The sequence below is a fragment of the Poecilia reticulata genome, linkage group LG8 (genome assembly GCF_000633615.1).
Source record: "Poecilia reticulata strain Guanapo linkage group LG8, Guppy_female_1.0+MT, whole genome shotgun sequence".
Lineage (NCBI taxonomy): Eukaryota > Metazoa > Chordata > Actinopteri > Cyprinodontiformes > Poeciliidae > Poecilia > Poecilia reticulata.
This window is the reverse complement of record NC_024338.1, coordinates 128,599-149,110: the sequence shown is the minus strand read 5'-3', so window position 1 is coordinate 149,110 and position 20,512 is coordinate 128,599. Positions and strand designations below refer to the sequence as shown.

At 40.2% G+C, this 20,512-nt stretch overlaps 2 protein-coding genes across 8 annotated transcripts in view; one reads left to right on the top strand and one right to left on the bottom strand.

Moving 5' to 3' along the window:
- LOC108166490 (vegetative cell wall protein gp1-like) overlaps positions 1-706 on the bottom strand; it is a 5,726-nt gene extending 5,020 nt beyond the window's left edge. For 2 of the 4 annotated variants that reach the window (XM_017306197.1, XM_017306198.1), the window contains exon 1: positions 1-706. In XM_017306197.1, coding sequence (XP_017161686.1) covers positions 1-684 — 684 coding nt within the window. In that variant the 5' untranslated portion in view covers positions 685-706. The other 2 variants (XM_017306196.1, XM_017306199.1) reach the window with 2 other exon arrangements.
- abcc1 (ATP binding cassette subfamily C member 1 (ABCC1 blood group)) overlaps positions 1-20,512 on the top strand; it is a 100,266-nt gene that overhangs the window by 61,625 nt on the left and 18,129 nt on the right. For all 4 annotated transcript variants that reach the window (XM_008415001.2, XM_017306192.1, XM_008415000.2 and 1 more), the window contains 12 exons: positions 2,592-2,766; positions 2,977-3,043; positions 4,037-4,163; positions 4,630-4,837; positions 7,805-8,115; positions 8,219-8,418; positions 10,224-10,350; positions 10,448-10,549; positions 11,366-11,512; positions 11,607-11,765; positions 14,670-14,836; positions 18,663-18,857. In XM_008415001.2, the coding sequence (XP_008413223.1) occupies positions 2,592-2,766; positions 2,977-3,043; positions 4,037-4,163; positions 4,630-4,837; positions 7,805-8,115; positions 8,219-8,418; positions 10,224-10,350; positions 10,448-10,549; positions 11,366-11,512; positions 11,607-11,765; positions 14,670-14,836; positions 18,663-18,857 (1,985 nt within the window). The remainder of the gene's footprint in view (positions 1-2,591; positions 2,767-2,976; positions 3,044-4,036; positions 4,164-4,629; positions 4,838-7,804; positions 8,116-8,218; positions 8,419-10,223; positions 10,351-10,447; positions 10,550-11,365; positions 11,513-11,606; positions 11,766-14,669; positions 14,837-18,662; positions 18,858-20,512) is intronic.

Below are 20,512 nucleotides of genomic sequence, written 5' to 3'. Positions count from 1 at the left end.
CGGAGCAGACACTGGGAGGTCGGACGGAGCAGACACTGGGAGCTCGGACGGAGCAGACACTGGGAGCTCGGACGGAGCAGACACTGGGAGCTCGGACGGAGCAGAGACTGGGAGCTCGGACGGAGCAGACACTGGGAGTTCGGACGAAGCAGGCGCAGGCCATGCCAGCAGCCGTGCCGCTTGCTGAACAGGGGCTAGTCTGGCCACCTGGAATCCCATGGCCAGGGGAACTGTGGCGACAGGAGACGGACAGATGGTGGCGGGTGGAGACGGGCTGACATTGGCGGCTGGAGAGGAAACTGGAACTCGCTTAAGTGATGGGCAGACTGTGGCGGCTGGAAACAACGGAGAGGCTGAAGGGTTCGGAGCTGTGGTGGTGGAGCGGAGACGGGAAACATCTGGTCTGGGAGGCAGAGGGTTGCTGGCCATGATGGCCAGCGCTGTTTGCCGTTCCCACTCTGCCTCCAGCAGGAGCTCCTCCAACCCCACTGACTGACAGAAAACGTAAAATCCAGTCCTCCAGCTGGAGCACCATCCGTATGGCGAAGCCGAGCCGTTTGCAGGCAGAGTGCGGCTTCGCCATAGCCTCCACATAGTCCTTGATAGTTTCTGGTGGCTGGTCCTCATTATCATCCTCCACACACGTAGCATGTCTTCATTAACCAACTTTGTCTCCCCCACCATGTCTCCTTAGGCTAACATGGGTCTTCATGTGGCTAAAGTTGCCAAAGCAAAGAACACAAGCACTGTGTCATATCAGCCAAGTTGCTAAATAATGCACATAAAGGATAACTTTGACTAACATATTAGCTTTTATTTTGCTAGATTAAAATTGAAGGGAAAAAGCCAATTTGCCTGTCTTTAAAATATGTTTAACATTAAGGGTTAACATTACAGTAATGGAGTTCAATAACTGTAGCTAACATTAACTCACAGCAAGGTAGGATTGGCTTGAATTGCTCATAGCTAACATTACAAAGAAAGAGAACATAGTCAATGTTATTTTCTCAAAGAAAATGTAAAGTTAATAAGACACATACCTCATATGTATTAGGTGTCAAACTTCGGCTTCTTTTTAAAGAGGAGGTCTGGCCATTAGGCCTCACCAGATGAAAGATTTCTTCTTCACCGACACACTCCACGCCTGTTCGTGCACTGCTGCCTCTCACTGGTGGAGATGGTGTATTGCACTACTTAACCCTTGTGTTTAGAAATGGTGTCTAACCGACCCCACACATGTAAAACTTGCATCATTTGCCACAGTCCTCTACATTTGTCTCAGTTCTCGCACGCACAAGGATTAAAACAGCTTTAAATAATGTTTCAAATGCTAAGTTCCTGAGTGCTTTGTAGACATCTTGCTGTAAAACTTTAGGATCAATTAAATTGAGAAAATTAAGACTAAACAACATGGCAGAGCTATATAATATTACTACATAAAGCTAATTTTTAAAGTTTAATCAGTATTACTTTTATAACAAATTTATGTCAGATCATAATTTCTTGGTTAAAGACAAGTTGTCATAATGACGACATTTTGTCTAGATTAATGTCAAGTTGTCATAACAAAGACAATTTGAATAATGTCAACTTTGTATTAAAAGCGTCATGATTTACCGAATGACACTTTATGACAACAGTCATAGATATTCATGAAGACTTACTGATGTTCATGAAAGTTATGTCATATTTATGACAGTGTCATGACAGTCTTTTTCACACCCCTTGAAATAAACACTTAACTAATAAAGTGTTTATTTCAAGGGGTGTGAAATAAACCCTTTATTTCACACCCCTTACGTACATTAAGTATTGCATTAAGCAATACTTAATGTATTGCTTAATGCAATACATTAAGCATATAATGTATATGCAATACATTATATGCTTAATGTATTGCACATAATCAGCAATACATTAAGCAAGCATGCAGCAGAAGGCGATTAACACAGTCCACAAATTCTTCGTTGGTTTGAAGTCTTGAAAAGGCTAATCCACAATTGATATTATCTTTCTTTATAGCTCTATGCATGTTTCTTTTTAAATTCCTAGAAAAAAACTTTTAAAAACTTGGAAGTGTTAACTTGAGAACTTCTAGAAAAGTGGTCTGATTATCCGGTTTCAAGTTCTTAAGACGTACAAAAATGTTTTGACCTCTACTTCCAGAAGCCTGCTGAAGCCAGGCCTCTGCATTCCTGTACCATCCAGAATTTTTAATGGAAACTTTTTGATGACTACAAAACCTTGTGATATTGGATTTTTAACTAAGTATTAGAGGATGTAAATATACATGTCATTCTTTATAATACGCTTTTAAAGCTGTTTGGATTTGTGAAAATCTGCAAAAATATTTTACTTTTGCAGCCAGTTCTTGGTTATAAAATGTATGGCTATTGTTTACTGCATATTCACTCAACTCTGAAAGATAAGTGGTACTAACTGACCAAAAGGCCCATACTTTAAATGCTATTCATGCCCTTAGTGATTAAACTTCTGAATAGAAGTGTCCTTTCTTGTCTCCTTTAGTTTTAGCAAAAACATCTGCATTAATAGGCAGCAGAATTAATTGGCAACAATGTGTATGTGTACAGACTCGTGTGCTGGTGACTCATGGTTTGAGCTTCCTACCACAAACCGATCTGATCCTGGTCATGGTAGACGGGGAGATCACAGAAGTAGGCTCCTACCAAGAGCTTATGGTCCAGGAGGGAGCCTTTGCCGAGTTCCTGCGAACGTATGCCACTGTTGACCAAACTGAAGATGGTGGTAAGCAACATTTCATCATTTCAACATGTTCCAGTTGCCAGTTCTAGGAGTTGTTTTTTTACTCTCCAGAGTAAAGTTGCTAATTTTGCCATGTGGAGGCTTCAATAGTATTTCAGTTATTAATCTTAATGCTTCCTGTAGTGTCTGTAGAAGGGCCTAATTTAGATGTAGACCCTCCATTACAAAGTTTTCATTTTTACTTTGTCTTAGATTTAAAAACTGCACCAAAGAGAGGATCCAAAGCAGTAGAAAATGGTGATCTACCTGCTCTTATTGGGTGAGTGAATCTGGATAAAATGACAAGCTTTAGATATGCATTTCTGATCTGAGGTTTACATCCATGCATTATAGGCGTTAATGTATTTTTATTTTGGCCTTTTAGTGAGGTTTAATGGTCAGTGAGATCTGGGGGATTGAGGTGTGAGGTTACTGAGGGCTTTGTAAGTGAAGAGTAGTTTGTATTGTGTCTGGTATTGAACGGGGTGACGTGGTCAATGGAGCACAGTTCATGTAGGATGCTGTTGCAGGAGTGGAGTTTATGAAACTGTGGAAATGAGCAGTGAAATGAGTAACATTGCATTGTTGGAAGAAAGACGTCTCTAAAAAAAACCGGGCCTGAACCCTGACAACATGGACAGTTTCAGACTGCATGCAGGAAGTTGCCTGCAGAAAATCCAGGGTGATAGAGAGGCTGTTCACTGAAATGATTACACGTAGAAGGCCCGCCTACAAAGTCATATATTCACCTCTTTGGCAACTACCAGGATGCAGAGAAGTAACTACACCATTGATGAGCCTCACAGCGTGTCATTTAAGCACTCAACTGCAGACTCGTTCCTCCAACTCTATCCGTCAGCCCTCGTTTAGTTTCCTTCGCAGCAGCAAAACGGTAATGTTTAATCCTCGTTTTAATGTCCGTCAGTGTGAATTAACATTTAAGGCATCAGTAAATAAAAAAGTGTCAAAACTTGGTTTGAGGTCAAAGCCACTTCAGAAGCTTCATGTTAGCCTGCTTTGACCAATCTAAAACCAGTTCTGATGCGTATTTGGGCTCATTATCTAGTTTGAACATCCAGCTGAGTTTCAACCAAAATGAATATGACATCTCTTCAATAATAAGTGAATGTGAACATCAGAGCTGCACGAACTGCTTTAAATCTCCCCAATATTCTGCTTTTTTCCTTATCACACATCATTTTTACCAAACATTTGTCATGATATATAGAATTTTTTGATAATTACGAGCCTGTGTGCTCCTTTTTCTGGGTAGTGGGCCGGCTGTTGGGACTGAATCCCAAAAGCCCCATAAGACTGACGATGCCAGAGAACTGAACAAGAAGACCAAGAACCCTGAGATGGGGAAGCTGACCGAAGCTGACAAGGCCAGTACTGGACGGGTATGTAGAGTAAAAAAACAGCAATATGTTTTATACATATTGTTAGATCCTTTATTGACTATAATATGCTTGAAAACAGTATAAAAGTCTTCTGGAAGTTACTAGGCCATAAAAATGGAGTATGTACATCCTCAGATTGACAGCAGCATGTTCCATATAACACTGCATTTTTTCCTAACAACAGCAACTGTAGCATAGTTGTCTTACAATCAGAAGGCGTTAGCTTCAATTCCAGCTTTTTCCTGTCATATGTTGATTTTCCCTGGGCAAGGCACTTAACCCAAAGAGTAGTTAACAAACCCTCAGTCCTGTTGGTCAGAGGGTGTGATTGTTTTATTTAAATTCTACTAAGGCGATCCATAAAATCATCCTGTACAAAAAATGAATGGAAAGAGGCTGTATTTCCATAAATGTTACCTGTCATTCAAGCAATCAGTGGCAGATTCTAGATGCTCTTCCTCCTTAGGTGAAGCTGTCTGTATTTTGGGCCTATCTGAAAGCCATCGGTGTACTTCTGTCCTGCATCAGTCTGCTGCTGTTCCTCACCCATCACCTGGTCTCCCTGTTCTCCAACTACTGGCTTAGCCTGTGGACTGATGACCTGGTAGTTAATGGCACTCAGCCTTACAGACTTAGGAGACTTTCTGTGTACGGTGGCTTTGGCCTGACACAAGGTAAGTCAGAAAATAAGGCTCTGTGTTTGCATTATAGTTGAGTATTTACTGAGCCTTGTATTCATACTCTGTCAAGATTTTGTATTTTGTTGATACTTTAGTATATTTTTAATGGGATTTCTTGTGACAGTCCAACAGAATTTAAGGGTGGCTTAAGATATGTTTAGATTTTTTAATTTTTTTTGCTGATAAAAATCTGCAAGGGTAATTTGCATTTGTATTCAGCATTTCTTCAGCCTAACTAGTTGGGGTTAGGGTAGGGTAACCCTAACCCTATTTCCTCCAATCTTTGATGTTTCTAGGTGAACCTTAGTGAACAAACTGCATTATAAAGACCAAAGAACACAGCAGAGTAAAGACGTTTAACTAGCTTTGAACAAAATCAAGTTCATTTCTGAAATACTTTATTACTCTGTTATTGTATAGCAAGTTTAATAAAGAGGATGCTCAGGGTTGCCATACTGTTCTTCATTTTATGAAGAGTCCCTCCTGCACCATTATCTCCAGTTGTTCCAGAGCAATCCCCAGAACAGAACCAGCCTTCATCAACTAGTTATTTTTATTTAGTTTAGTAGCTTTGATGCTGCTACCTCAACAGATGATGGGAGAAGAGATTACATACTCCAGAGCAGACGTAAAGAACATCAGAAGCATCTTGCTACAAATGCTGGGTGACCTATGCTTTCTCAAGACATATGGTTTGCTCTGTTGCTTCTTGTAGATGTTTTCATTGTCTGTTGTCAAGGTGAACATTGAGGTATTTATTCTCCTCAGCCACCTCCAATTATGGAAATAGTATTTGACTTAACCCAGTTTCTCCTGAAGTCTCAAATAATCTACTTTGTTTTGTTCACATTTAAGATGAGACAATTATTTTCACACCATCCCACTTCTCTTAACTCACTGTTTTGTCGGTCTCTTATATACCTAATGACAACTTAAGAAGTTTCCCGTTTTGGCTGGGAAACTACCGTATTAGTATTTTCCTGTAAATTTCCCATATTAAAATATAACGTAATATAATATTTTTAAAAATTTATTTCTGAATTAAGTGACTATCCTCACAAGAATTTTTACCTGCAGTAGCCTCTGAGGCACTTCTTGCAAGGTTAGTGCCAACAGCAGGAACACTTGAGGTGTTGTGCCAAAAAGTGATGTTCTACAGTATTTGATACTAATTATCAAATGTTACAGTGAACTCAATGAATTGTTCATTGTAGTTAAAAGGTTTACCTACCCGTTAAGGAAACTTAAGGAAACCTCGCAGTTTGCATTGAATTATTTGACTTGCAGCTTTCACTCCTGGATGAGCAATAAAGTTCTTTGTGTTGGGTTGTTGACTTTACAGCAATCCTTAATACCAAACATTCAGTGGAGAGGAAAAACTCCGTTCTAACAGTAAGAAACCTTCACAGAACTAGAACCAGAACCTCGCTGAGTACAAGCGACCGACTGGGGCTTTGAAAAGTCTGAGAATAATGCACAAGAAGAAACCGATGAACTGATGTAGGATTATTTTCAATGTTCATAAATATAGTTAAGATCAGTAGAGGAAGATGATCAGCTGAGATGACAACATCATCTCAGCTGATGCGTCATCCAGATTCGGGTTTAGCTTCTATAAAGAGAAAAGTTGAAATAACACCAAATAATGTAAACTGGAAAACAGTACAGGAAAATGGATGATGGGGCTTCGTCATACAGGGTCTTCATATGTGAGAATAAGAATCTTAAATACTATTCTGGATTCAATAGGACCCTAATAAAAGAAAGATGTAATAGGAGAAATATGATCTCTTTTTTATTTTCATCGGAACTCTCAGTATCATTTGTGGACATGATATTTCTCATTTTGGCAATTTTCTCAAGGTGAAAGAAGGAAATCCTAGAAACTTGCTTGATATGGGTCATATACTGGTTAAAAATAACATGGAGGTTATGTATTATAACTGGATAGTGACTTTTTTGAGTAAAGCCAATTTGTTCTAAGAGTATTAAAGACTACGTTTAGACTATCACTGTCAGTGTCAACATGAATGCTTTAGTTCCCCATTATATTGATATTATCAGTATTTACCACTAAATAAAATAAAAAATCTGAGATATGGTCTAAAAATAGAGTAAGACCCTGGTGGACAATATAAAACTACAAGCAAATGTGATTTTAGTGCTTTGCAAATCAGGAGGAAAACTAAGGAGTAGACGTTCAAAAGAACAGTAGCTATCAATAGGCATAGGATTAATGAGTAAATCTGAATGAAAAATATTTGCTTGGGTTTCTGTGGTGGTGCAGTGGTAAAGCACAATCCACATAGTCCTTAGTCCTTGACGTGGCCGTTGCAGGTTTGAGTCTCGGCCTGGTGACCCTTGCAACATTTCTTCCCTCTCTCTCTTTCCTGTCTGACCACTTTCAAATAAAGGCCACTAGAGCCAATAAAAAAAAGAAAAATATTTGCTTCTGCTCTACCTCATCCTGTACTTTAAGTAATGTGGACATTTAAATAATTTGAAGTGGTTGATTCATTTTATCATCCTCTGACCTTTGGGTCAAAGGATGATGGAAATACTTTTTGGTTATGAACAGTACAGGAGATTGTTGAGGTTGGTCCAGAACTATGCCAATTGAATGTGTCTGTTTAAACTAACAGGCTGGAAATAGAGAACTATAATCGCAGAATCAGAAAGAGGGCTGAGAATAACTCTGGGGGAGCTGAAAATATCACTAGCTGAAGTGACAACAATTTCTTGGTCACTCTCTACATCATGAACAAAGAGTGTCAAAAGAAAGCAAATGTTGAAGGAAAGCCATACGTATTCCTGTTTGAACTTTGTCTCCAGCATGGTCTCAGATTGTGATTGTGATACAGAATGTGGAAAAAAAATCAAGGGGCAATGCATATCTTTACAAAGAACTGTGTTTAAAGTCATTCGTTATAAAAAGTCATCATTTTTACTGTTATCTTGTAGGTGTAGCAGTCTTTGGTTATTCCCTCTCCATGTCCATTGGGGGCATCATGGCGTCCCGCTACCTCCACCAGTCCTTGCTATATGATGTGCTGCGCTCACCCATGTCCTTCTTTGAGAAAACTCCAAGTGGTAACCTGGTTAACCGCTTTGCCAAGGAGATGGACACCATTGATTCTGTAATCCCCAGCATTATTAAAATGTTCATGGGATCCTTGTTCAATGTGTTGGGTTCCTGTGTCATTATCCTGTTTGCCACACCACTTGTGGCTATCATCATTCCTTTTCTTGGGTTGCTCTACTTTTTTGTGCAGGTTAGTTAAAAATACATCTTGTATTTCTGCTGTGTGTGCAGCTCTGACTTGCTCTTAGATGTAATTAAAATTGTTGAATATTATATTGCTTGTTTGTGTACAGAGGTTTTATGTGGCAACTTCTCGCCAGCTGAAGCGTCTGGAGTCTGTCAGCCGTTCACCCATCTACACCCACTTTAACGAAACATTGTTGGGCACCTCTGTCATTCGAGCTTTTGGTGAGCAGGAGCGATTCATCCATGAGAGTGACCAGCGAGTAGACCACAACCAGAAGGCCTACTACCCCAGCATAGTAGCTAACAGGTTAAGAGCAGTGCTATTTTTCTCTTCTCTAATTCTTATTAAATGTTCTCACCCTCCTAAATGTTTGAACTTTCGGTAACACTTTATTTGACGGGGTGTGCATAAGACTGACATAACACTGTCATGAACACAAAGGAGTCTTTATGAATGTTGTCATTAAGTGTTACTCAGTAAATAATGACACTTTTAATGCAAAGTTGCTTTAAAAGTTGCCTTGAAAGTCCATTAAAAGTGCCAACTTTGCATTAAAGTGTGATTATTTCCAAAATAATGCAAAGTTGGCACTTTCAATGGACTTTCAAGGCAACTTTTAAAGCAACTTTGCATTAAAAGCGTCATTATTTACTGAGTAACACTTAATGACAACATTCATAAAGACTCCTTTGTGTTCATGACAGATGTTATGTCATGTTTATGACAGTGTCGTGCCAGTCTTATGCACACCCCGTTAAAGTGTTACAAAACCCTTTTATAGATTTTACAAGTCAATCATGATCAATAAAGTTTTGCTTTTTGATCAAAATAATTACAGAAAAATGAATTTAATGTGAAAGTAAAAACTGATTTTGACAAAATGTCAACTAAATAAAAACATATAAAATAAAATAAATGATTGCATAAATATTCACTCCCTTAAAGTGACCTAATTAAACAAAGGTCCAAGCAAATAGTGCTTCTTTCATAATTGGTGAGATGGAGGTTACCTGAATGCAGTGACTGTATCTCAAGTGAAAGTGTTATAAAGACACCACTGCCTGCAAGGTACATTCTTTAATTAATTAGTATTCCTGGCTACCATTACAGCATGAGGACAAAATAACACTTCAAGAAAATTAGACAAACTGAGAAGTTAGGGGATTGGATACATGTGGCACTGAACTTCCCCTGGAATTCAAGACCTTCAGAGATTTTGGGGAGGAATATAGTGCTTGTATAAATCTAGCTAGACCAGTGTTTCCCAATCCTGGTTATCCCGGCACACTGCCCTGCATGTTTTAGATCATGGGTGCTCAATACATCCATCCTGATCGACCAGTCGGTCGCGGAAAGGTTTTGAGTCGATCTCGGCAGCTGAGAGCAGCACGTCCTCTTCTGACGCGCTTATTCACTAAGATCCAAAACATTTATAATTTTATTAAAGAATAAAAGAAATCAACAAAACGTTTTCAAGTAAATGACCCAACAAAAATAATAATCTCAGTAATAATTGTTTCAACAAGGTGTTGCGCAATTCAATGCGTTTCGGGTCCATTACCAAAAAAAGAGGCGACTGAAAGACGGCCTTATGCAGAGCGAGAGTTTAAAATGAGCTCATCAACCACCAATGTGTTCAGGGGAGCACTTATTAATACTCACGAAATAAATATCAATCCTGAAAAACTAATATTGTATCGAACTGAGTATTATGTTCTTAACGTAATATCTGCTTAGTTAGAGCGCAGGAGGTTGCCACGGCAACGGGTGCGCTTAAGCGACAGAGAGAGTGCATCATCAGGGAACATTGCTACACACATTGTAGCAAACCGATCTGGAAGGTCTGATGTCAGCAAAACCTAAACACTTGCTGCTGGACTCACACTGAACTGGACCGTGTAGTGCACAGATGCAGGAACAGTGTGATGATGGGGTGGCAGAACACCAGAACAGCGAGGGCCCCTGATGCTGCTTTCAACTTTCATTTATAAAAGCTGCATTTTGTAGAATTCGGTTTTCACTTTGAGATTTGTAAGAAAACATTTTTCCAAAAAAGTCAAATCTTCTTGATCAAGACTGATTCGTTTGTATCTGAACTTGTGTTTGTGTAGGTGGCTGGCTGTTCGCCTGGAGTTTGTAGGAAACTGCATTGTTTCATTTGCTGCCCTGTTTGCTGTTATAGCCAGAGACAGCCTGAGCCCAGGCATCATGGGACTCTCCATCTCCTACGCCCTGCAGGTAAAAGCACCACTTTGGTAGTTTTGCAAATGTTAATAAATTAGTTTAATACACTTTTGAACCCAATCTAACCTTTTTTTGTTTACTTCGTTTGCAGCTAACTGCCTCATTGACGTGGCTCGTGAGAATGTCTTCTGATGTAGAGACAAATATAATAGCTGTAGAGAAAGTGAAGGAATACTCCAGCACAGGGAAAGAGGTACACTGCACATTCTTCGGACCAAAACCATACTAACATTGGGATGTTTAACGGTTGACTTTTGTCCTTTTTATTTTTCTGTGGTTATGTAGGCTTAAACGCTGCAACATTTAAATAAATACTCCCACCAGGGTTTTATATTGTCAATTGATTTTACTGTCATCTCATTAGACAGACTTAATATTAAAGAATAGATATTAGAAAAATATATATATTTAATTTTTTAGTCTCCTATTGTTGTTTGCAGTCATTTCAGTGTTCATAGTTCATTGTACCACATGCTTTTTATAATCTCTCTGTGCACTGGCCTCAGTTCCATGGGATTTTTTAAATGCTTCAGCACAACCTTATAAAATGTATTGACATGGTTTGATTACTTCTAGAATTGGAGACTTGCTGTCTTCAGAAGTGATAATAACAGGACTGTTGAAACCCTATCATCTAGTAACAAGAGCAGAATGTAAAAAGGTAGTTCTGGAAGACCTGCTAGGAGCAGTGCATGGAAACACTTAGAAGTATTGATCTCAGAAAAGTGCAGATCAGTTCTAAAGCTCAGGGGAAATCGATGCCTTCTAAGCCAAATTGCCTATTTGAGTTTGACATTGTTTCGGGTCTATATGCACTCCACAAAGGCAACCATGCTCTAAAACCATAGTTGGAAAAGGTAACAAAGTGACATCAATAAACAGTCTGTCAACTGTTTAGTCATGAGAAAGGGCAAATGAAAACATAACCAAGTTAGGACTTTGGCTGAGCTTGATTGTGATTCAAAATATGATTTGAGTATTTGCATTCATGTCTGTTCACTGACCACAGGCAGAGTGGCAACATGAGTCTCCCTCTGTTCCCCCTGGCTGGCCCACTCAGGGCTGCATAGACATCCGAGGCTTTGGTCTGCGCTATCGTCATGACCTGGACCTGGCCATTCGCAATATCACCATTGCTATTAACGGAGGAGAGAAGGCAGGTCTTATTGTAGCTCTGATAAGCTCAGGAGTACTCACTGTGACTGAACACTGGAGGAAGTTATTGTGGATGTGCTGCTGGTTCCCAACAGGTAGGGATTGTGGGGAGGACTGGTGCTGGAAAGTCATCTCTAACACTGGGCCTGTTCCGGATCATTGAGGCAGCAGAGGGCCACATCTTCATTGATGGAGTGGACATTGCTAAGCTAGGCCTCCATGAGCTGCGCTCCAGAATCACCATCATCCCACAGGTGAGTAAATAGGATGCAAAAAAGCAATCTCACCTGATCAGTGCACCTGTAGCAAAGCAGCCTTTAGTGGCTAGATTTACAGTGGAGACAAAGGCTGAGGTAGTGTTTATATGGCACAACTGTCAGGCCTTCCAATAGAAATGAGATTCTGTCCCAGTCTGACATTTGGCCACTCTAAATTGTCTCTGCTCCTTACTAAAGAAGGAAACTTACAAGCATACCAAATTGAATCATTCCACCTCTCTCTTTTTATTTATATTTCAGAGGCTTATTGTAATGTAAGTGGTTATTATTCTCAACACAAAAGTTGTGCCAGTGGACTTCCAGGAGTGTCTCCAAGATGGTGGTTTAAATCTTGTTTGTTTTATGTTTTCTATATCTCTGATGTTTTTCAAACTGTCGGCATGTGCAAACTGGTGTACTGATATGACTAATGGTGATATTAGAGCAGCTTCATGGAATGTTAATGGACTCATAACACTGTCAAGAGGAACAGAGTAATGTCCAAGATAAAAAAGGAGAAAATTCAGATTCTGTTCTTTCAAGAAACTCATTTTTCCCCAATAGAACATGAGATATTGCTAAATTTTTTATTTAGGAATGTTTTTCATACCTCATACAAGACAGGTCATAAAAGAGGAGTTGCAGTACTAATACATAAGTCCCTACATTTTGAACTTATTAAGCATATATGAGACAGTGAAGGCAGGTTATATATTGGTTCGGGGTAGGATTGAAGGGAAATTGGTTGCCCTTCTCTCTGTCTACATGCCCCAAATTATGACCATCATTTTTTGAAAAAAATAAGTCCTAGAAGTTATTTAATCAGAGTCACAAAGTATATTAATATGTGCAGGTGGATTTAATACAGATTTGAATAAAAATGACACATCTAATAACATAACCCACACCACAAAGTAAAGTGCTAAAAAGAGGCCTGTATAATTTTGGTTTACTGGATGCTTGGCAGGAGATGCACCCAACAGGAAAAGATTTCACCTAATTTCTCCCCCTCACACAGTATTTTCAAGAATAGATCTCAGCTTTTGACAGAGAATAAAAAGCTGTAAAATTTGTACTAAAAACTTGTCAGATTACTCACTAATATATTTAACACTTAACCGGATATGAGACGAAAAAAACAATAGGGAGGCAAACTACAAGCTTGCTAAATAAAAATGTTATAAAAGAAATAAAAACAGAAATAAAATACTTTCTAGAATTAAATGACAACGGGAAGTTGATATTTTGTGGGACGGGTTGAAGTCACTTATTAAAGGCACATTTATATCACCAAGCAATGCTATTAATAAAAAGAAGAAAAAGAACTAAATTAACTAGATGAGAAATTAAAAGAACTGGAGATTAGAGAACATGCAAATCAGAACTCAACTTGATCAAATCAATGTACAAATCCAAAAGATAAGGAATAAAATTGTGGATATATTTAAAGAAGATCAAGATCAATGGGACAATATGTGTGAATCCGCTGCTTGAACCTTCTCCTCAAACTATTGGCAAGAGTTCAGCTGGAAAAGCAGCAGTTTTATAAAAACCCCAATGCATCTTAATGTTGGAGGGACTGCGGGGACGCAGGGGCAAATCATCCCCACATTTTCTGGTCCTGGAATAAGATCAAGACTTATTGGAATGATATTTTGGATGTTAAACTCCAACAACCCACCATGTTGTTGTTGCTAGGAGCCGTTCCTGAAGGACTGAACAAGAGTGTGAATTATATCTTTATTGTTACTAAGAATATAACAAATATATGAATGGTTCCTAGGAAAATTCAAATAAAATGTTTTTTTTTTTAAAGTTCTTTAAACAGTAGTATCAAAGTCCTGCAGCTGATCATTTGATTCTGACGTGTGAAAAAAGTATTTTTTATTTGTAAAACTAATACCAACTATAGCTTTGCAATACCCTTAATATTCCTAATTTTAGCACAGTGTGGTGAAGAGTTACTATAACATTACGACTTTATTCTTGTACAACTTTACTCGTATTTAAAACACAAACCAAAAAAACTCTTAGTCTGGCCCTACTCCATCATAAGTAAGTAACTAAGTACCTGTAGCTCCCAGAAAAAGGCCAAGAAATAGACAAAGTCTACATTTTAACTGTTAATGCAAAGTATTATGCATTTCTGCTGACAAGCTGAAATATAAGTAATATTGCTGCAAATTTTGCACAATAAAAAACTCAATACCTTGTGAAAAACAATAAGTTTGAAAAAGCTGAGAAGTAATCAATGTTTACAGTTTTTAAAAAAGTTTCTAAAACCACACATCCAGCAACTCATTTGCACTTTTTCTCTTCCAAATTGAGTAGTATTGATTAAATGTCTTGATTGGCTTAATAAACTGAACAGGAAAATTGTTTTGAAACTGAAAATAATGAAACAGCTGTTGGTTGGTTACCAAGGTCATATAATGCCATTATATATATATTTTTTTATGCTTCCTACGGCGGGCATGACAGAAAATAATTGAGAAACACTGCTGTAGAGTAACTTGAGGAGTTTCAGATTTTTCCACAGTGCCTCATAACTGCTTAATTAAAATAAAAACAAAGGTGTGAAGTAAAGAAACGAGTACAACAGCTCAAGAGGAAACTGAAAATTGGAAAGGTCACATCACTCTTTTTTCAGTATTTCAGATTTTTTAAATAAAAAACTAACAATTATTGATATAGACCACAACTCTTTTTTGTGTATTAATCTGTTATATTATGAGATGGGTTTTGGTAATATTGGCCAGACCTAGATTGGATAAATTTTCTAAAACCGCATATAAACTCAAATGAAGATCATCCCAGGAGAGATTAGGTAAAGGTTAGGGCTAGGCTAATTCTAAAAATACACCTTTACTATCCTGATATTACTCTCTGCTCACCTTTCAGGACCCAGTGCTGTTTTCCGGATCTTTGAGAATGAACCTGGACCCCTTTGATTCATATTCTGATGAGGAAATATGGAGGGCTTTGGAGTTTTCCCATCTCAAGAACTTTGTCTCTAGCCTACCCAACAAACTCAGCCATGAGTGTAGTGAAGGAGGAGAAAACCTTAGGTATGGAACCTTTCTTGTATTTTTGTTTAATCATTTGATGTTTTGACCTCCTGGGTGGAGTAGCTCCCATCTGAAAGGTCTTGCATCTTACATTCTACATTTTATGCATTTTATTTTATTTATATATTTTCATTTTTATTTTGTAATTTGATCTGTGTGTATGTGTATGCTGCAACTGCACAGTAATTTCCCGGTTGGGATGAATAAAGTACTTCTATTCTATTCTATTCTATTGACTATATGGCATTACAATGTGATGTACTGTAATACTTCAGTATATTTTATAAGTATATAAAATGTATCTATGCATAAAATAGTGCATAATTATAACATGCATGACAACACATTTCTCAAAGTGCGGAAAGCTTTTTTTATTTACTTGTTTGACTATGTCGCCCTAACACATTAATATGCTCAAATTTAATTCATTCCATTGTACCTCTGGTTTGTTGTTGGGTGAGTTGCCAAACCCCTCCCATCTAACTCCTTCACTGAGAAGTTTAATTGACTGAAGTGGTAAGCGCACTCAAAATAACTTCCTATTTTGAAAGATTAAGATGTAAATAACAATTTACCCCTCCAGTGTTAATGTTACACTGGCCATTACCGTATTTTCTGCACTATAAGGCGCACCGGATTATAAGGCGCACCTTCAATGAATGGCCTATTTTAAAACTTTTTTCATATATAAGGCGCATAGAATAGACGCTACAGTAGAGGCTGGAGTTACGTTATGCATCCACTAGATGGAGCTGCACTAAAGGCAATGTCAACAAAACAGTCTGACTCCGGTCGGGGAGGAGAGCCTTCCGCGACTGGGCCGGGGCGTGGCTGGACGATGGTCACCCTTCTCCGTTCGCGCACAGCATGTTGGTGGAGAAAGTGGTGCTAAATGACCTGCAGACGACCTGATTATCAGGTCCGTAGGTAGATAGGTCAGTCAAACTGTATTAATAGATTACAAACCAGCGTTCTGACAACTATCCCAGCATGCACCGTGCGCTTCTTCAACGGGCGAAAATGAAGTTGGGGGTTGCTTACCGTAGTTGCTAGACCTGTTGTGGCTCAATATTGGTCCGTATATAAGGCACACTGTCGGCTTTTGAGGAATTTTGGAGGTTTTTAGGTGCGCCTTATAGTGCGGAAAATACGGTAACCCTTGATAACCATAGATGATATGTTCAAAAGCCTGAAGGTAGTACTCACCAATCATTTGTCACTAAACAGGAATTTAATATAATTCCTTTATGAAAGGTTGGTTTTTTACCTAACTTTAAAAACTTCTGGACTCATGTTGAATTACTCAACTGTAGACCATTTGGAAGATTTGCCAAGTGCATCGCCTAGTGGACATGTGTATAAAAGGTCTGAGAGTGTTCACGATGGCAATAGGTGACAGTGCCGGACATCCTGTGGTCGCTGCAAAACCAGGTGGCGCTGAACTGTGAGGGCTGCCAATGCTGCTTCCAGCTTTAATTTTAATACTGTTATTCATCTTGCTCTGCTTTGAATGTATACTCCCAAATCCAACTGGACAAAACTTATCAGAATATTCAAAATAACCTTCAAACTAAAAGGAGAATGATCACATTTCCCAGATAGCTCTCTGTGTCTGCTTTACGCTACTCACAGTGCCATTGTTCTGACTATCAGTGCTACCTCATCAGATTTTACTACCATAGCACGGATAGATAGCTCTGTCTATCTGTCGGTGCTACGTGTCCAAAACTGCTACCATCTTGTTTACAAACAGAAAACTGTAGCGAGTTGTGTTAATGTTAAATACACTAGATAACATTATTTGAGTGACGGGACTGAAGTGGAAGCTTAGGAGTTATGCTTAGCATAGCACTGGAGCAATTTACATGCACTACGAAACCACATGAAGATCACTTCCTTCATCAGAATATCCTACCTGTTTAAAATGAAAAGCTATAGATGTATGCACTAATCCTTTCTGCTCCTTGGGCTGCCACCTTATCGTGGTGGAGGGGTTTGAGTGTCCCAATGATCCTAGGAGCTATGCTGTCTGGGGCTTTAWGYMCCTGGTAGGGTCACCCAAGGCAGACAGGTCCTAGGTGAGGAACCAGACAAAGCGCAGCCCGAAGACCCCTTATGATGGAGACAAACTTTGGATCTGGCGTTCCCTCGCCCGGACATGGGTCACCGGGGCCCCACTCTGGAGCCAGGCCTGGAGGTGGGGCACAATGGCGAGGCCTGGTGGCCGGGCTTTTACCCACGGAGCCCGGCCGGGCTCAGCCCAAAAAGGAGACATGGGTCCCCCTTCCAATGGGCTCACCACCTGTCGGTGGGGCCAAAGGGGTCGGGTGCATTGTGTTACGGGCGGAAGCCGAGGGAGGGGACCCTGGCGGTCTGATCCTCGGCTGCAGAAGCTGGCTCTTGGGACATGGAATGTCACCTCTCTGGTGGGGAAGGAACCGGAGCTAGTGTGCGAGGCTGAGAGGTTCCGGCTAGAAATAGTCAGCCTCACCTCGACACATGGCTTTGGTTCTGGAACCAGTCTCCTTGAGAGGGGCTGGACGTACTTCCACTCTGGAGTTGCCCACGGTGAGAGGCACCGGGCAGGAGTGGGCATACTTGTTGTCCCCCATCTTGGCGCCTGTACGTTGGGGTTTACCCCGGTGAACGAGAGGGTAGCCTCCCTACACCTACAGGTGGGGGCACGGGTTCTGACAACAGTCAGAACCCGTGTGAAGGGAGTGCCCGTCCTGGGGACTCCCTTGTTCTACTGGAGGACTTCAACGCTCACGTGGGCAATGACAGTGAGACCTGGAGCGGCGTGGTTGGGAGGAACGGCCCCCCGATCTGAACTCGAGTGGTGTTCTGTTGTTGGACTTTTGTGCTCGTCACGGATTGTCCATCACGAACACCATGTTCAAGCATAAGGGTGTCCATATGTGCACTTGGCACCAGGACACCCTAGRCCGCAGTTCGATGATCGATTTTGTCATCGTTTCATCTGATATGCGGCCGTATGTCTTGGACACTCGGGTGAAGAGAGGTGCGGAGCTGTCCACTGACCACTACCTGGAAGTGAGTTGGCTCCGGTGGTGGGGGAGGAAGCCGGTCAGACCTGGCAGGCCCAAACGTGTAGTGAGGGTCTGCTGGGAACGTCTGGCAGAGTCCCCTGTGAGACGGAGCTTTAACTCCCATCTCCGGCAGAACTTCGAACACTTTCCGGGGGACATTGAGTCTGAGTGGACCATGTTCCGTACCTCCATTGCCGAGGCGACTTATCAGAGCTGCCGCCGCAAGGTTGTTGGTGCCTGTCGCAGCGGCAACCCTCGAACCCGTTGGTGGACATCTTTGGTGAGGGATGCTGTCAAGCTGAAGAAGGAGTCCTAYCKGGCCTTTTTGGCCTGTGGGACTCCAGAAGCAGCTGATGGGTACCAGCGGGTGAAGCAGCATGCAGCTCAGGTGGTCGCTGAAGCAAAAACTCGGGCATGGGAGGAGTTTGGAGAGGCCATGGTAAACAGGAGTTTGAAAAGGTATGATGTGGTAAACCATTATTTATTTAGTAAAGCTTTTTATAATCTATGAGCCTATTATTTCAAACATTTTCTTTTCAGTCTAGTATTTTTGGATTTTCATAGGTCAAAAATGTTCCACTTCTCAGTTATGTTCTACTTTCTCTGTCACATAAAACTATTGAAATAAATGGGCACTTGTTTTAATTTGATGAAATGTGAGAACAGGTAAGGGTGTGTGAATGTTTACATGTCACCGTAACTGGGAACCCATTCTAATTGACAGTGAGCTCAACCAGCTGAATTCTGTGCTTGTTTGCATGTGTGTATCCCCTTAGCGTGGGCCAGAGGCAGCTGCTGTGCCTTGCCAGAGCTCTACTTAGGAAGACTAAAGTCCTGGTGTTGGATGAGGCCACCGCTGCTGTAGACATGGAGACAGACAACTTGATCCAGTCCACTATCCGCTCACAGTTTGACGACTGCACCGTTCTGACAATAGCACATCGCCTTAACACCATCATGGACTACACAAGGTTTGATGCATACCACTTACACTATTTTAAAAGGCTTCAGCTTGATGTGTACATTTGTGTGTTATAAGAAACTGGACCAACCCTAAAAATAAATCCTGTGGGTTGTTTTCTGTATTCTGAATTGACAGATAGGACAGTAAAAAACGGCATATTTTACTTAAGTCACAAATTCAATGACCCAAATCTATTTTAAGAAGTAGACCCTCAAACAACCAGGATCACACAGGTCACAATTTATGATGGTTATCGTAACATGTAATCTTACTCCACATGCCTTTAAATAATGTAAAAGTTCAACACAACTCTTTGCTAGAGTTCTGCCTCCTCCTTGAAACTCCCAGAGAATTCTTTGGACCACTGTAAACATCAGATGTGTGCACTGTTGTTATGCCAGTATCACACTTCTGTCATGTCTTATTAAAATAATAATTAAAATAATCAAAATACAGCAGTTATTTCTCGTAAGTTTCAGTATCCAATTATGCATACATTCAAGTTTACACTGGTTATCAGTGTAGTAAGCTCAACTGAAAAATTTCAGAGGAAATTTAAAAGGGGCCTACCAAAGAGTGCATGTCGGTTGGAACCCAGGATTCTGATGCTGAAAATTAGCAACAATGCTGAGGTTAACTAAAATGTAAAATGTAGTCTACAGCATGGGGAGTATCATTATGGGGAGTATCATTATTATGTTGATTAACATGGACCTACTCCATTCTGCATAATAACATGACTTTTAGGGTTGCCACCTTTCAGAAATCAAAATAAGGGACCCCCAGCACGGTGCGTGTCGCCCGACTCTCATGGGATGGCATGGCTGCTGCAGTGATAGATAATATTTTATGGCAGTGTTTTTTGTCTTTAAAAATGATCCATAGAGCAATCATTCATGCATAGAGGTTGGTTAGACCAGTGTTTTTCAACCTTTTTTGAGCCAAGGTTCATTGTTTTAATTGAAAAAATCACAAGGCACACCACCAACCAAAAATGGAAACAAAGATACTCTGTAGCCGCCTATATTACATATATAGTTATTCTTATCAAAGTGTCTTGAATAGGAATCAAACACAAAAATAAATTTTTATCATATTTTACATTTCTTTTTTCAAATTGCACTTAACATGTCCACTTCAAAAATACACCTGAACAGTGACACAACACTGTCGTGTGCGATCACTAATTCTCTTGTTTTAATGTAAAATGCTCTGTACCTACTGCCATCTAGTGGTAATAAAATTACCTGATTACACCGCTAGTCACTACAGCAAAGACACTCAAAGATTGCATTATTTGCAGATAATTAATTTGTTTTCAAAAAATCTTTTAAGACCAATTACCGTATTTTCTGGACTTTGAGCGCACCATACTATAAACCGTACCTTCAGATTTTTTTAAACCCCCTGGAAACGTCCATATATCAGCCGCACCGGGCTGCAGGTCGCTGGTTTCTCTGCCGCTCTCGGTTTCCCATAAGGACTCCGCAGAGGGCAGCAGAGAGGTGCGTCCTAATAACTGCTGGATATATTAAGGACGCHGTTCTCCGTCTCCAAATCCGGTTTTGTTCACGCCGAGTTTACGTGCAGTGGCTCTATTTCCCTCCTCTACTGCCAGATCGATACTCCTCAACTTAGAAGCTGCATCATATGAGTTTGAAA